The sequence below is a fragment of the Mobula hypostoma genome, chromosome 5 (assembly GCF_963921235.1).
Source record: "Mobula hypostoma chromosome 5, sMobHyp1.1, whole genome shotgun sequence".
NCBI lineage: Eukaryota > Metazoa > Chordata > Chondrichthyes > Myliobatiformes > Myliobatidae > Mobula > Mobula hypostoma.
The window spans coordinates 198692624-198709635 of record NC_086101.1 but is presented as its reverse complement, the minus strand read 5'-3'; the positions used below and the strand labels follow the sequence as shown (position 1 = coordinate 198709635).

At 43.4% G+C, this 17012-nt stretch overlaps 1 protein-coding gene across 2 annotated transcripts in view; it reads right to left on the bottom strand.

Annotated features, from left to right (window-relative positions):
- Window positions 1-17012, bottom strand: part of nup155 (nucleoporin 155) — a 248559-nt gene that overhangs the window by 202114 nt on the left and 29433 nt on the right. For both annotated transcript variants that reach the window (XM_063049676.1, XM_063049677.1), the window contains exons 4-5: window positions 13659-13729; window positions 1803-1895 (exon numbers count right to left, since the gene is read on the bottom strand). In XM_063049676.1, the coding sequence (XP_062905746.1) occupies window positions 1803-1895; window positions 13659-13729 (164 nt within the window). The remainder of the gene's footprint in view (window positions 1-1802; window positions 1896-13658; window positions 13730-17012) is intronic.

Below are 17012 nucleotides of genomic sequence, written 5' to 3'. Positions count from 1 at the left end.
TGGGCTGAAAAGTGGCAGATGGAGTTCAACCCAGATAAGTGTACGGTGGTTCATTTTGGTAGGTCAAGTATGATGGCAGAATATAGTATTAATGGTAAGACCCTTAATGGCAGTGTGGAGGATCAGAGGGATCTTGGGGTCCGAGCCCATAGGACACTCAAAGCTGCTATGCAGGTTGACTCTGTGGTTAAGTAGGCATATGGTGCATTGGCCTTCATCAATCGTGGGATTGAGTTTAACCCGGATCTGGGTGGTACCCTCCAAATATCCAGACCTGCCTCTCAGTTTTTTTGCACTACCTTACTTCCCATTTTTCTATTTATGATTTATAATTTTAATTTTTACTATTTTTAATATTTGTAATCCAGGGAGTGGGAAGCGCAGAATCAAATATCGCTGTGATGATTGTACGTTCTAGTATCAATTGTTTGGCGACAATAAAGTATAAAGTATATAAAGTAAGAGCTGAGAGGTAATGTTGCAGCTATATAGGACCCTGATCAGACCCCACTTGGAGTACTGTGCTCAGTTCTGGTCGCCTCACTACAGGAAGGATGTGGAAACCATAGAAAGGGTACAGAGGAGATTTACAAGAATGTTGTCTGGATTGGGGAGCGTGCCTTATGAAAACAGGTTGAATGAACTCAGCCTTTTCTCCTTGGAGCGACGGAGGTTGAGAGGTGACCTGATGGAGGTGTATAAGATGATGAGAGGCATTGATCGTGTGGGTAGTCAGAGGCTTTTTGCCAGGGCTGAAATGGCTGCCACAAGAGGACACAGGTTTAAGACGCTTGGAAGAGGAGGTATCCGGGGTAAGTTTTTTTTAAAAACGCAGAGAGTGGTGAGTGCGTGGAATGGGCTGCTGGCAACGGTGGTGGAGGCAGATACAATAGGGTCTTTTAAGAGACTTTTGGGTAGGTACATGGAGCTTAGAAAAATAGAGGGCTATGGGTAAGCCTGGTTAGTTCTAAGGTAAGGACATGTTCGGCACAGTTTTGTGGGCTAAAGGATCTGTATTGTGCTGTAGGTTTTCTATGTTTCTATGAACTGCTTTTCCCAGAGGATGGTGAATCTGTGGAATTCTCTGCCCAATGACGCAGCAGAGGCTTCCTCAGTAAATATGGTCTTATGGTCTCTAAAAAAAATCACTAGATTCTGGAATTGTTCCAGAGGACTGGAAAATTTTACTCCACTCTTTAAGAATGGAGGGAGACAGAAGAAAGGAAATCATAGGCAGCTGCTTCTTCTTTCATACCAGAATCATTCTTACTATCATTGTCATGAAATTTGTTCTTTTGTAGCAGCAGCTCCGTGCGATACATCAGCAACAATACAGTAAGAAATATGTTTTAAAAATAGTGCAAAGAGCAAAGATGCAAAGTTCATGGACTGCTCAGAAATCTAATGGTAGAGGGGAAGGATCTATTCCTAAAACATTGAGTGTGCATCTTTGGACTCCTGCGCCTCCTCCATGATGAGAGTAACGAGAAGGGCGCATCACCTGGATGGCTAGGATCCCGAATGCCATCTTAAGGCACTGCCTTTTGAAGACATCCTCAATGCCCTTGTTTAACCACGGTCATAACGTTTAACTAATTTTATAATCCACCTCAATTACTCTTTCACCTGCAATATCATTGATGAGCCTAGGGTTAATGGGAAAGGAAAGCCAACCCAAATCTCAGCTCCAATTTCGGTCTTGTGACCATTTCATAATCCAGAGGTGAAAGGGTCCTTTGTGCACTCTGGGCAGACAGGAACGTAATACAAAATGGTCCCGACTCAATCTCCTTGCACTATACCTGACTGAGAACTGGTTAAGCTGACGCCAAGGATCACAATGTCAACAGGAGTGGCAAGTACCAGCAAATGTCGTATGTGAGGCTGGAATATTCCTGGAAATACAAGATTGGATTCTATTAGTCAGTCAGTTACAGTTGGGAAAGGCCCATTACAAATACACCCTTCACGTGCAGTACAAATACATTAAGCACAAAACCGAAGCTGTTCATACAAGATTGGATAACCTCAAAAATAAAAATGCATGTTAAACAGGTACAACTATACAAAATGCTGTAAGAGACCATGCTTGGAGCACTGTGTGCAGTTCCAGTCCAACAGAGTGACATGATGGATGTGATTAATAGAAGATGAAAGGATTCACAAGGATGTTGCCAGGGCATGAGCTATGATACACAGACTGGATAGACTTGGACTGTTTTCCCTGAAGTGAAGAAATTTGAGGGAAGGAGGTTTTAGAGTAGAAGTTCTTAAAACTGAAGAACAAAGATAGTGTACATAGTAATTTTCTCAGTGTAATGGTTCTAAAGCACTGAAGGCTTAGGTTTAAGTTGCAAGGGGGAAGATCAAAAAGGAGACTGAAATAGCAAGTCTTTCTCCAGGGGGTAGAGGATATGTGGAATAGTCTGCCAACTGTAATTACGGTATTGTAAAAGATATATACTCAGTGTCCGCTATACTAGGTACATTTGCTTGTTAATGTAAATATCAATCCACCAATCACAAAGCAGCAACGATGCAAACTGAAAAGGCATGCAGACACAGTCAGAGAAGCATAGCACAGAAACAGGCCCTTTGGCCATTCTGGTCCATGCCAAAACAATTTAAACTGCTCATTCTCATTTACCTGCACCAGGACCATAGCCCTCCATACCCCTACCATCCAAATTTTGCTTAAATACTGAAGTCGAGCTTGTATGGACTACTTGTGCTGGCAGCTGGCACGACCCTCTGAGTGAAGAAGTTTCCCCTCATGTTCCCCTTTCAGCTGTTAAACAACGACCTCTGGTTGTAGTCTCATCCAGCTTCAGTGGTGAAAGCCTGCTTGCATTTACCCTATCAATACCCAACTATGGCTTTCTTTCCAGCCATGACTCAGTGATGTCCACAATATCGTACCCACTAATCTCTATGTAAGGGGGTTTCTTTTTTTTTAAATGTCACTGCATAGTCTAATTAAAATGGCTTCTTTGTTACATTTTAACTGAAAGGGCTTCTTTGTTATGTTAACTGCTGAGAAAGTCCTCCCGCTAGCAGTTTGTTTGGATCACGTTACTGATAAGAAAGGTGTTATGAACCAATTGCGATTGTTATTATGCTTTTGGTGTGTCTGTAAGATATTGTATGTATGGGGTTTTGGGGCAGAAGGCAGGAGAGAGAGACAGAGGATGGACCAGGTGCTGTGAGTCCGCGAACGGGGTTGGACCTCGAGTGGGGCGTTCGGCGAAGAGAAGAGACGGAGACGGACCCGTGTGGAGTGTCTGGTCGACCACCATTGTTGGTCCCAGGCAGCCGGTCGAGGTGGTCCGAGGGGTCGCAGGGTGAAGAAGAAGGGTCCTGAGCTCCATCTGTTTGTGCACCAAGAGATTGAACTTTGATCAGTGTGGCACCTTTTATTTTCCTTTTATATTTTATCCATAGTCAGGGGAACAGACAGGAGATTCTGTGAGTCTGACAGAGATACCCACATGGTGTGTTGCCTCCAAGGTGCCAGGGTACGGGATGTCTCGGATCGGGTCCTGAATATTCTAAAGGGGGAGGGTGAGCAGCCAGTCGTCTTGGTACATGTTGGTACCAATGACATAGATAGGACAAAGGAGGAGGTCCTGAAGAGAGATTTCCAGGAGTTAGGAAGGAAACTGAGAAGCAGGACCTCCAGGGTAGTAATCTTGGGATTGCTACCTGTGCCACATGCTAGCGAGGGCAAAAGTAGTCGGATCAGGCAGATGAATGCGTGGCTGAGAGACTGGAGTAAGGGGCAGGGCTTCAGATTCTTGGATAATTGGGATCTCTTCTGGGGGAAGTATGATCTGTTCAAAAAGGACAGGTTACACCTGAACCCGAAGGGGACCAATATCCTGGCAGGAAAGTTTAATAGAGCTGTTAGGGAGGGTTTAAACTAATTTGGCAGGGGGATAGGAACCAGAATGATAGAGCGGAGGAAGGGAAAAACAGAAATAAATCTAAGATAGTGAGCAGTAAAGATGTCAGGAAAGACAGGCAGGTGATGGGGCAAATGTGTAGCCATTGGGATGAGTTGCAGTGCAATAAAGTTGCAGTGAAATCAAAGCAAAAAGTATCAAATACTGGTCTTAAGGTGTTGTACTTAAATGCACGCAGCATAAGAAATAAGGTGGATGATCTTGTTGTACAGCTACAGATTGGCAGGTATGATATTGTGGCCATCACTGAGACAGGGCTAAAGGATGCATGTCTCTGGGAGCTGAACGTCCAAGGATACACGGTGTATCAGAAGGATAGGAAGATAGGCAGAGAGGGAGGCGTGGCTTTATTGGTAAGAAATGATATTAAATCATTAGAAAGAGGTGATATAGGATCGGAAGGTGCAGAATCTTTATGGGTTGAGCTAAGGAATAGCAGGGGTAAAAGGACCCTGATGGCAGTTATTTATAGGCCTCCAAACAGCTGCAGGGATGTGGACTACAAATTACAACTGGAAATAGAAAAGGCTTGTCAGAAGGGCAGTGTTATGATAATTGTGGGGGATTTAACATGCGAGTAGATTGGAAAAATCAGGTTGGCAATGAATCTCAAGAGAGAGAATTTGTAGAATGTCTGCGAGATGGCTTTTTAGAACAGCTTGTTGTTGAGCCCACTAGGGGATCGGCTGTACTGGATTGGGTATTGTGTAATGAACCAGAGGTGATTGGAGAGATTAAGGTGAAGGAACCCTTAGGAGGCAGTGATCATAACATGATTGAGTTCACTATGAAATTAGAAAAAGAGAAGCCGAAATCTGATGTGTCGGTGTTTCAGTGGAGTAAAGGAAATTACAGTGGCATGAGAGAGGAACTGGCCAAAGTTGACTGGAAAGAGACACTGGCGGGAAAGATGGCAGAGCAGCAGTGGCTGGAGTTTATGCGAGAAATGAGGAATGTGCAAGACAGGTATATTCCAAAAAAGAAGAAATTTTCGAGTGGAAAAAGGATGCAACCGTGGTTGACAAGAGAAGTCAAAGCCAAAGTTAAAGCAAAGGAGAGGGCATACAAGGAATCAAAAATTAGTGGGAAGACAGAGGATTGGGAAGTCTTTAAAACCTTACAAAAGGAAACCAAGAAGGTCATTAAGAGAGAAAAGATTAACTATGAAAGGAAACTAGCAAATAATATCAAAGAGGATACTAAAAGCTTTTTCAAGTATATAAAGGGTAAAAGACAGGTGAGAATAGATGTAGGACCGATAGAAAATGATACTGGAGAAATTGTAATGGGAGATGAGGAGATGGCAGAGGAACTGAACAAGTATTTTGCATCAGTCTTCACTGAGGAAGACATCAGCAGGATACCGGACACTCAAGGGTGGCAGGGAAGAGAAGTGTGCGCAGTCACAATTACGACAGAGAAAGTACTCAGGAAGCTGAATAGGCTAAAGGTCGATAAAATCTCCTGGACCAGATGGAATGCACCCTCGTGTTCTGAAGGAAGTAGCTGTGGAGATTGCGGAGGCATTAGCGATGATCTTTCAAAAGTCGATAGATTCTGGCATGGTTCTGGAGGACTGGAAGATTGCAAATGTCACTCCGCTATTTAAGAAGGGGGCAAGGAAGCAAAAAGGAAATTATAGACCTGTTAGCTTGACGTCGGTGGTTGGGAAGTTGTTGGAGTCGATTGTCAAGGATGAGGTTACAGAGTACCTGGAGGCATATGACAAGATAGGCAGAACTCAGTATGGATTCCTTAAAGGAAAATCCTGCCTGACAAACCTATGACAATTTTTTGAGGAAATTACCAGTACGCTAGACAAGGGAGATGCAGTGGATGTTGTATATTTGGATTTTCAGAAGGCCTTTGTCAAGGTGCCACACATGAGGCTGCTTAACAAGATAAGAGCCCATGGAATTACAGGAAAGTTACATACGTGGATACAGCATTGGCTGATTGGCAGAAAACAGAGAGTGGGAATAAAGGGATCCTATTCTGGTTGGCTGCCGGTTACCAGTGGTGTTCCACAGGGATCAGTGTTGGGGCCACTTCTTTTTACATTGTACATCAACGATTTGGATTATGGAATAGAGGGCATTGTGGCTAAGTTTGTTGACGATACGAAGATAGGTGGAGGGGCCGGTAGTGCTGAGAAAACGGAGAGTCTGCAGAGAGACTTGGATAGATTGGAAGAATGGGCAGAGAAGTGGCAAATGAAGTACAATGTTGGAAAGTGTACGGTTATGCACTTTGGCAGAAAAAATAAACGGGCAGACTATTATTTAAATGGGGAAACAATTCAAAGTTCTGAGATGCAATGGGACTTGGGAGTTCTCGTACAGGATTCCCTTAAAGTTAACCTCCAGGTTGAGTCGGTAGTGAAGAAGGCGAATGCAATGTTGGCATTTATTTCTAGAGGAATAGAGTATAGGAGCAGGGATGTGATGTTGAGGCTCTATAAAGTGCTGGTGAGACCTCACTTGGAGTACTGTGGGCAGTTTTGGTCTCCTTATTTAAGAAAGGATGTGCTGACGTTGGAGAGGGTACAGAGAAGATTCACTAGAATGATTCTGGGAATGAGAGGGTTAACATATGAGGAACGTTTGTCCGCTCTTGGACTATATTCCTTGGAGTTTAGAAGAATGAGGGGAGACCTCATAGAAACATTTCGAATGTTAAAAGGCATGGACAGAGTGGATGTGGCAAAGTTGTTTCCCACGATGGGGGAGTCTAGTACGAGAGGGCATGACTTCAGGATTGAAGGGCGCCCTTTCAGAACAGAAATGCGAAAAAAAATTTTTAGTCAGAGGGTGGTGAATCTATGGAATTTGTTGCCACGGGCAGCAGTGGAGGCCAAGTCATTGGGTGTCTTTAAGGCAGAGATTGATAGGTATCTGAGTAGCCAGGGCATCAAAGGTTATGGTGAGAAGGCGGGGCAGTGGGACTAAACAGGATAAAATGGATCAGCTCATGATAAAATGGCAGAGCAGACTCGATGGGCCGAATGGCCTACTTCTGCTCCTTTGTCTTATGGTCTATTTTATTCTCTATTAATTATATAGTTCCAGTAATATCTATAAACTGTAAATCATTTAATCGTATCTGATGTATTGTCTGTTATTTGGGCGGGGTGGGGTACATCACACAGCATCCACACAAACTAATTACCCAGTTTGGCAGGGCCAAGGGCTGTTTCCCTTGACGACAGCAAGCCGAGTGATCCTGAGGCTGGCCAGGGGGGCTACATCTAATCGTGCCACAAGTTCATCCACCTTATTCCAAATGCTACGCACATTTAAATACAGCAACTTCAGTCCAGCATTATTTATCTTTTTGAATTTTGCCTCCGTGGTGCAACTCAACTTGTTGCTGTTTGCATTTGCACCCAATCATTGGCTTGTCCTTCCTTACATTCATGTTACACCTATCATCTACTTCTGAACCTGCTGGCTCATCCTCAGCTCTATCATACTGGTTTCCATCCCCCTGCCATATTAGTTTAAACCACTCCAAACAGCTCCAGTAAACCTAAAGTGGATGGACAGCACAAGACCATAAGCACACAATCATTGCCTTTAGGTACAGAAGGCAGGGATTTGTACAGGAAATACAGGCAAATGGGATTTGACGAGCATCTTGTCAGCATGTATGAATCAGGCTAACAGACTGATTTCCAAGCTGCCTATCCCTGTAAGTCTATAATTGCCCTTCTCTTCCCATGGTTGACAAGAGTCTGGAACATTTAGTCAAGTGGAAGAAAGAAAGTTACTTAAGGTTTAGGAAACAAGGATCTGACAGGGCTCTACAGAGGTAAAAGGAAGCTGAAGAATGGACCTTGGAGAGCTAAAAAGGGGCATGACAAGATAGGCCAAAGCCAGCATGGTTTCCTGAAAGAAAAATCCTGCCTGACAAACCTACTGTAATTCTTTGAGAAATTACAGGCAGGGTAGACAAAGGAGATGCAGTAAACGTGGTGTACTTGGATTTTCAGAAGGTCTTTGACAAGGTGCTGCACATGAGGCTGCTTAGCAAGATAAGAGCCCATGAAATTACAGGGAGGTTACTAGCGTGGGTTACTATCGTGGGTTACTATCGTGGATAGAGCATTGGCTGATTGGCAGGAAACAGAGAGTAGGAGTAAAGGGATCCCATTCTGGTTGGCTGCCGGTTACCAGTGGTGTTCCACAGGAGTCCGTGTTGGGGCCGCTTCTTTTTACATTGTACATCAACGATTTGGATTATGGAATAGATGGCTTTGTGGCTAAATTTGCTGATGGTACAAAGATAGGCGGAGGAGCCAGTAGTGCTGAGAAAACACAGAGTCTGCAGAGAGACTTGGATAGATTGGGAGAATGGGCAAAGAAGTGGCAAATGTAATGCAATGTTGGAAAATGTATGGTTATTCACTTTGGTGGAAGAAATAAACGAGCAGACTATTATATAGATGGGGAAATAGATGGGGAAAGAATTCAAAATGCAGAGATGCAAAGGGACATGGGAGTCATTGTGCAAGATACCATGAATGTTAACCTCCAGGTTGAGTCGGTTGTGAAGAAGGCGAATGCAACGTTAGCATTCATTTCTAGAGGTACAGAATATAAGAGCAGGGATGTGATGTTGAAGCTGTATAAGGCACTCGTGAGACCACACTTGCAGTTTTGGGCTCCTTATTTTAGAAAGGATATACTGACATTGGAGAGGGCTGAGGGAAGATTCACGAGAATGATTCCAGGAATGAAAGGGTTACCGCATGAAGAACGTCTGGCAGCTCTTGGGCTGTATTCCCTGGAGGTCAGGAGAATGAGGGGGGATCTCTTAGAAACATTCCAAATGTTAAAAGGCCTGAACAGATTAGATATGGCAGAGTTACTTCCCATGGTAGAGGATTCTAGGACAAGAGGGCACGACTTCAGGATTGAAGGACATCCTTTTAGAACATAGATGCGAAGAAATTACTTTAGTCAGAGGGTGGTAAATCCATGGAATTTGTTGCCACAAGTGGCTGTGAAGGCCACGTCATTGGGTGCATCTAAGGCAGAGATAGACAGGTTCTTGATTAGCCAGGGCATCAAAGGGTATGGGGTGAAAGCAGGGGAGTGGGGATGTCTGGAAGAATTGGATCAGCCCGTGATTTGATGGCAGACTCGATGGGCCAAATGGTCTACTTCTGCTCCAATGTCATGGTCTTATGAGAAGGCTTTAGCGAATACAGAACACAGAACATTACAGTACAGGCCCTATGGCCCAAAATATTTTGCCAACCTTTTAACCTACTCCAAGATCAACCCTTTCGTTCTACATAACTCTCCATTTTTCAAACATCCATGTACCTATCTAAGAGTTTCTTAAATGCTCCTAATGATTCTGCGTCTACAATCGCCAGTGGCAGGACATTACATGCATCCACTACTCTCCATGCACAGAGTTTGCCTCTAACATCTTTCCTATACTTTACTCAAATCACCTTAAAATTATGCATTGTATTAGCCATTTCCATCCTGGGAATTTCTGCACAGAGAGTGGTGGGTGCATAAAATGCCCTGCCAGGTGTGGTGGTAGTTGCAGATTCATTAGGGACATTTAAGAAACTCTTAGATATATACACAGATGAATGAAAATTGGAGGATATGTAGGAAGGAAGTGTAGGTTGATCTTCAGAGTAGGTTGAAAAGTAGCGAGTACTTGAAATGAGCTGCCAGAGGATGCTTAAGGGACATAGAAACATAGAAAACCTATAGCACAATTACGGCCCTTCAGCCCACAATGCTGTGCCAAACATATAATTACTTTAGAAATTACCTAAGGTTACCCATTGCCCTCTATTTTTCTAAGCTCCATCTACCTATCCAGGAGTCTCTTAAAAGACCCTGTCCTATCTGCCTCCACCAGTCGCCGGCAGTCCATTCCATGCACTCACCACTTTCTGCGTAAAAGACTTACCCCTGACATCTCTGTACCTACTTCCAAGCACCTTAAAACTGTGCCCTTTCATGCTGGCCATCTCAGCCCTGGGAAAAAGCCTCTGACTATCCACATGATCAATGCCTCTCATCATCTTATACACTTCTATCAGGTCACCTCTTATCCTCCGCCCCTCCAAGGAGAAAAGGCCGAGTTCACTCAACCTATTCTCATAAGGCATGCTCCCCAATCCAGGCAATATCCTTGTAAATCTAGACATTTGGATAGGTACATGGCGGGGAAGGGCTTGTAAAACGTTACAGACCAAATGCAAGCAAGTGGTTCGAGCAGGGAGGAAGCAGCAATTGATATGGACCAGTTGGGCCAAAAGGTCCAACTTCTATACCATATTACTCTGGGAGCCAGAGGGTAGAACAAGCAGGTCATTTTAAGACCATAAGACACAGCAGCAGAAAAGGGCATTTGGCCCATCAAGTCTGGTCCGCCATTCAAACTGGTCCTGTATTCCCCTCCTCAGCCCCACTCACTGGCCTTCTCCCCCATAATCTTTGACGCCGTGTCCAACTGAGAAACTATCGAGCTCTACCTTAAATACACCTAACGATCTGGCCTCCACAGCTGCCTGTGGTCGCAAATTCCACAAATTCACCACCGTCTGGCTAAAGAACTTTTTCTCTGCATCTGCTTTAAATGGACACCCCTCTATCCTGAGCCTGAGCCCTCTTGTCCTCAGCTCCACCACCATGGAAAACATCCTTTCCACATCTACTCTGTCCAGGCCTTTCAACATTCGAAAGGTTTCAATGAGATTCACCCCCCGCCAAATACTTTTAAATTCCAGCAAGTACAGACCCAGAGCCATCAAATTTTCCTTGTATGATAACCCTTTCATTCCTGGAATCATCCTTGTGGACTCCACTGGACCCTCTCCAATTCCAGCATATCTTTTCCTAGATGAGGAGGCCTAAACTGTTCACAATACTCAAAGCGAGGTTTCATCAGTGCCTCATAAAGCCCCAGCATCACATTCCTGCTCTTATATTCTAAACCTCTTGAAATTAATGCTAACATTTCACCTTCCTCACCACCGACTCTACCTGCAAGTTAACCTTCAGGGCGTTCTGCACAAGATGCCTTTACATCTCAGATTTTTCGATTATCTCCCTGTTTCAAAAATAGTCTGCATATTTATTTCTACCACCAAAGTGCATGAACATTGCATTTCATTTATCCCTAACTGCCCATTCTCCTAATCTAAGTCCTCTGTAGCCTACCTGTTTCCTCAACACTACCTGCTGCTCCACCAATCTTCATATCATCTACAAACTTGGCCTCCTATTCCATCATCTAAATTATTGATATATAGCATAAAAAGCAGTCCAAACAATGACCCCTGTGGAACAACATTAGTCACCGGCAGCCAACCAGAAAAGGTTGGTTTAATTCCCACTTGCTGCCTCCTACCTATCAGCCAATACTCTAACCATGCCAATGACATCCCTGCAATCCCATGGGCTCTTAACCTGGTAAGCAGCCTCATGTGCGGCACCTTGTCAAAGGCCTTCTGAAAGTCCAAATATACAACATCCACTGCATCCCCTTCATCTATCCTACTTGTAATCTCCTCAAAGAATTACAACAGGTTCATCAGGCAAGATTTTCCCCTTGAGGAAAGCATGCTGATTTTGTCTTATCTTGTCCAATGTCACCAAGTGCTCCATAATCTCATCCTTAACAATAGACTCCAACATCTTCCCAACCACTGAGATCAGGCTAACTGGTCTTAATTTTCTTTCTGCTGTCTTCCTCAGTTCTTAAAGAGTGGAGTGACTTTTGCAATTTTCCAGTCCTCTGGCATCATGCCAGAGTCCAACGACTGTGAAAGATCATTACTAACGCCTCCACAATCTCTGCCGCAAGCTCTTTCAGAACCCTAGGGTGCAGTTCATCTGGTCCGGTGACTTATGTACCCTTGGGTTTTTCAGCCTTTTGAGCACCTTCTCCTTTGTAATAGTAACTGCACCCACTTCTCTTCCCTTGCACCTTTCAACATCTGGCACAATGCTAGTGTCTTCCACAATGATGACTGATGCAAAATGCTCATTTAGTTCATCTGCCATCTTCTTATCCTTGTTATTATTTAGCCACATTTTTTAAGCAGTCCTATATCCATCTCATCTCTCTCTTACCTTTTACATAACATACTTGAAAAACTTCTACTATTCACTTGGATATTGTTTGCTCGCTTGTTTTCATATTTCATCTTTTCCCTTCTAGTGAGTCTTTTAGCTGCTCTCTGTGGATTTTTAAAAAGTTTCTGAATCCTGTCTTCCCACCAATTTTTGCTTTGTTGTATGCCCTCTCTTTTGTTTTTACATTAGCTTTGACTTCCCTTGTAAGCAACTGTTGTACTATTTTGCCATTTGAGTATTCTTCATTTTTGGAATACATCTGCCCTGCACCTTCCTCATTTTTTCCAGAAATACATTTCATCCCTTCCAATACATCTCCTTCCAATTTACTTGGGCCAACTCTTCTCTCATAACACTGTAATTTCCTTTACTCCACTGAAATATTGCCACATCAGACTTTACTTTCTCCCTATCAAATTTCAAGTTGAACTCAATCATATTGTGATCACTGCCTCCTAAGGGTTCTTTTACCTTAAGCTCCCTAATTACCTCCATTTATTACATAACACCCAATCCAGCTGATCCCCCAGTAGGCTCAACGACAAACTGCTCTAAAAAGCCATCTCATAGGCATTCAACAAATTCACTCGACATCCTTTTCCAACCTGATTTTCTCAATCGACCTGCATGTTGAAATCTCCCATGCCTTATTGACACACCTTTTTTATTTCCTTCTGTAATCTGTGGTCCACATCCTAGCAACTTTGGGAGGCCTGTATATAACTCCCAACAGGGTCCTTTTACCCTTGCAGTTCAACCCACAGGGCTGAGCTGAGGATCTCAACCCACAGGGATTCAACATTTTCCGATCCTATGTCACATCTTTCTACTGATTTGATGCCATTCTTTACCAGCAGAGCCACACCATCCCCTCTGAGTGCCTTCCTAACCTCCCATACAACTTAGCTCCAACTACAACCATCCTTCAGCCACGATTCACTGATGGCCACATCATACCTGACTATCTGTAATAGTGCAACAAGATCATCCACCTTATTTCGTATACTCCATGCATATATAACACTGAGTACTATATTTGGACCCTTTTTGATTCTGCATCCCTAATGCACTGACACTCATCCTACTGGCTGCAATTTTGTCCTGTCATCTGTCTGCCCTTCCTGACAGTCTGACTGCACACTATCTTCGCTTTTTTACCATCCGTCCTATCCTGAGTCACTTCACTTTGGTTCCCACCCCCTTGACAAATGACTACCTTGAAGGTCCAGCTTCTTAAGCTTTCTGCCTAGCTCTCTAAATTCTCTTTTCAGGACCTCTTTGCTTTTCCTTCCTATGTCATTGGTATCAATATGTAGCAAGACATCTGGCAGCTCTCCTTCCACCGCACCCCCCCTCCATCACCAAAATGCTGTGGAATCAAAATTTTGATAGAGAGTAGCAACAAAATCAAGCGAATAACTCCTTCGGTTCATTAACACTTTTGTAATTAAATTACTCTGTCATGGAATGATTTACGAGAAATGCTTGGTAGACCAAAACTGGTGGAGATTACAGAAGAGAAGGGGCACAATCATAAAATAATTTGAAAACAAAGGTGGAATTTTAAAAATAGCTAACTTACCAACTCTGGGTTTTACCAGTCCCACTGACAGAATTGTTTCACTCAGCCCATCAAAGTAAACCAAATCACCCCTGAAAAAGACAAGATGATAGGACCAAACTCAAAGCAAGTTTATTCACAACAGTTTGTACAAGTTTACAGAATACGACCAGACTTGACTTGACCATAACACATTCTCATTCCTTAACTTACACCTTGTCTTTTTAATTCTAATACCTAACATTGACCTAATACCGAATTGACAATAAACTGGACTGGTCAAAGAACACTGAGGCTGTCTACAAGAAGGGTCAGAGCCGTCTCTATTTCCTGAGGAGACTGAGGTCCTTTAACATCTGCCGGATGATGCTCTACGAGTCTGTGGTGGCCAGTGCTATCATGTTTGCTGTTGTGTGCTGGGGCAGCAGGCTGAGGGTAACAGACACCAACAGAATCAACAAACTCATTCGTAAGGCCAGTGATGTTGTAGGGATGGAACTGGACTCTCTCACGGTGGTGTCTGAAAAGAGGATGCTGTCCAAGTTGCATGCCATCTTGGACAATGTCTCCCATCCACTACATAATTGTCTGGGTGGGCACAGGAGTACATTCAGCCAGACTCATTCCACCGAGATGCAAAACAGAGTGTCATAGGAAGTCATTCCTGCCTGTGGCCATCAAACTTTACAACTCCTCCCTTGGAGGGTCAGACACCCTGAGCCAATAGGCTGGTCCTGGACTTATTTCCTGGCATAATTTACATATTACTATTTAATTATTTATGGTTTTATTACTATTTAATTATTTATGGTGCAACTGTAACGAAAACCAATTTCCCCCAGGATCAATAAAGTATGACTATGACTATTTCCTTCCACCATTCCAACATCTTTTGCCACAGGTGAAGTCCCAAGGACTGGAGCATAGCCAATGTTAGTCCTCTGTTTTAAAAGGGCAATAGAGAAAAACCATGGAATGTTATGCTTAGATCAGAAATAGGGACCAGATGCACTCCTGAAAAAGCGCTTTGAGAGGTTGATCATGGTTGGAATTAATTCCTGCTGAAGCAAAGATCTGGACACGTTGCAATTTCCTTATTGCCACAATAGCTCTGCAATCTTACTAGCTCTCCACTCAGCCTTGGATCCCCTGGACAAAGTAATACCCATGTTAGGCTGCTGTTTATTAATTACAGCTTTACATTTCACACAATCATACCCTCATTTCTAAACAATAAGCTCCAAAACCTGGGCCTCTGTATCTCCCTCTGGATACCTGACTTCCTCACCAGGAGGCCAGTCAATGCAGATAGGAAATAACACCTCCTCTCTGACAATAAACACCAACACCTGAAGGATGTGTGGCTCAGCTTACTGCTTTACTCTGTCCACACCCGTGACCATGTGGCTGGGCAAAACTCAAACGCCATCTATAAATCAGCTGATGACACATCTGCTGGCGGCAGAAACTAAGATGGTAATGAGAGGGCGTACAGACGTGAGATAGATCAGCAGGTTGACTGGTGTCGCAACGCTCAATTTTAGATGAGATTCAACTTTATTGTCATTGTGCCGAGTACAGATACAAAGCCAATGAAATGCAATGTCAGTAAGACCAAGGAATTGATTGTGTATTCAGGAAGGGAATTTGTGGAAACATACACCAGCTCTCAGTGAAGGCTCAGCAGTATAAAGGGTGAGCAGTTTCAAGTTCCGGGAGGTCAACATCTCTGAGGATCTATCCTGGGCCTGACATATGATACGATTACAAAGAAGGAACGTCAGTAGCTATATTTCATTAAGATTTGAGGAGACTCAGTAGGTCACCAAAGACTAGCAAATTTCTGCAGATGTACTGTTTGCATCACCTTCTGGTATGGAAGAACCACTGCACAAGATTGAAAAAAGCTAGTGTCTCAAACTCAGCCAGCTCCATCAGGGGCACTTGCTTTCCCACCACGAGGATGTCTACAGAAGTCAATGCCTTAAAAAGGCAGCATCCATCATTAAGTACTCCCACCACAGAGCACATGCTCTTTTCTCAGAGAGGTGGTACAGGAGCCTGAAGACACAGAATTAACATTTCAGGAACAGCTTCTTCCCCTCAGCCATCACATCTCTGAATGGATAATGAACCCACGAACACTACCTCAGTATTCTTACCCCCCGGCCAACTTTTTGCACTATTTATTCAATTTAACTTACTTTATCTACATGTACTTATTGTAATTTATAGCTTTTTATTATGTACTGCTACCACAAAACAACAAATTTCACAACTGTCATATCTGTATTTACATAAGTAAGAACTGGTGTAAGTACACTTTGGCAATGGCGTCCCATTATTCACCGATGAATGAGTTTATTTTTGCGAAGTGCAGACACTTTTATATACTGAGAGAGTTCACAACGATTTTGTTGATAGCTGTATATATCCTCTTCTCTCCCTCTACTAAAGCAGGCAAAGCACTGTGAGCTGCACAGCGCCATCAGTGACTTTCAAACCAAACACCCTAATGGTATCTTCATTACTGCAGGCAATTTTAACCATGCAAACCCAAAGACAGCCCTGCCTAAATTACCACCAGCATGTTGATTTTGCCACCAGAGGTGAAAATACACTAGAGTTGGTTTATACTAACATACCAGTTGCCAATAAATCAGTCCCTCGACCCCACATTGAACTCTCAGATCACTTATCTGTAATGTTAATTCCATCATGCAAACCAGTGACCAAACAGGTCAAATCAGTTCCAAAGGTGGTGAAAACCTGGACCATAGGACTACTTTTGATAATACGAACTGGAGAATGTTCAGGGAGTCTGCTAACTATGGCAACCATGTTAATATCGAGGAATACGTGGATTCTGTGACCAGCTACATAGAGAAGTGTACAGAGGATATTATCATCATGAAACACACCTGGATGAGAGCAAATTGGAAGCCATGGCTTGCTGTAGACATCCATATATGGCTAAGAGATCCGTGATGTTGCTTTTAGATTGGAAGATGTGGCAGCTCTCAGGAAAGCAAGAACTGTGCTTTCCTGTTCCATCAACAAGGAAAAATGGGAGCATTCTCAAAGAATTTACAGTCACTTATGCGATACCAGAGTCACAAGGTGCATGTGGCAGGGAATTCAGAGGTTTACATACTACAAGTCTACCCCGCACGTCAGTGACCAGGATGCTTCACTCCCCGAGAGGATCATAAGGATCTCCCTACCATCCATCGGGGACATTTATCAGGAAATCTGCATACACAGGGTCCTTAGTATTATCAAGAATCCCACCCATTCATCCAGCATCCTCTTTGACTTCCACCATCAGGAGGAGACTCCAATACATAAAAACAAGAACGGTCAGAAACTGAAATA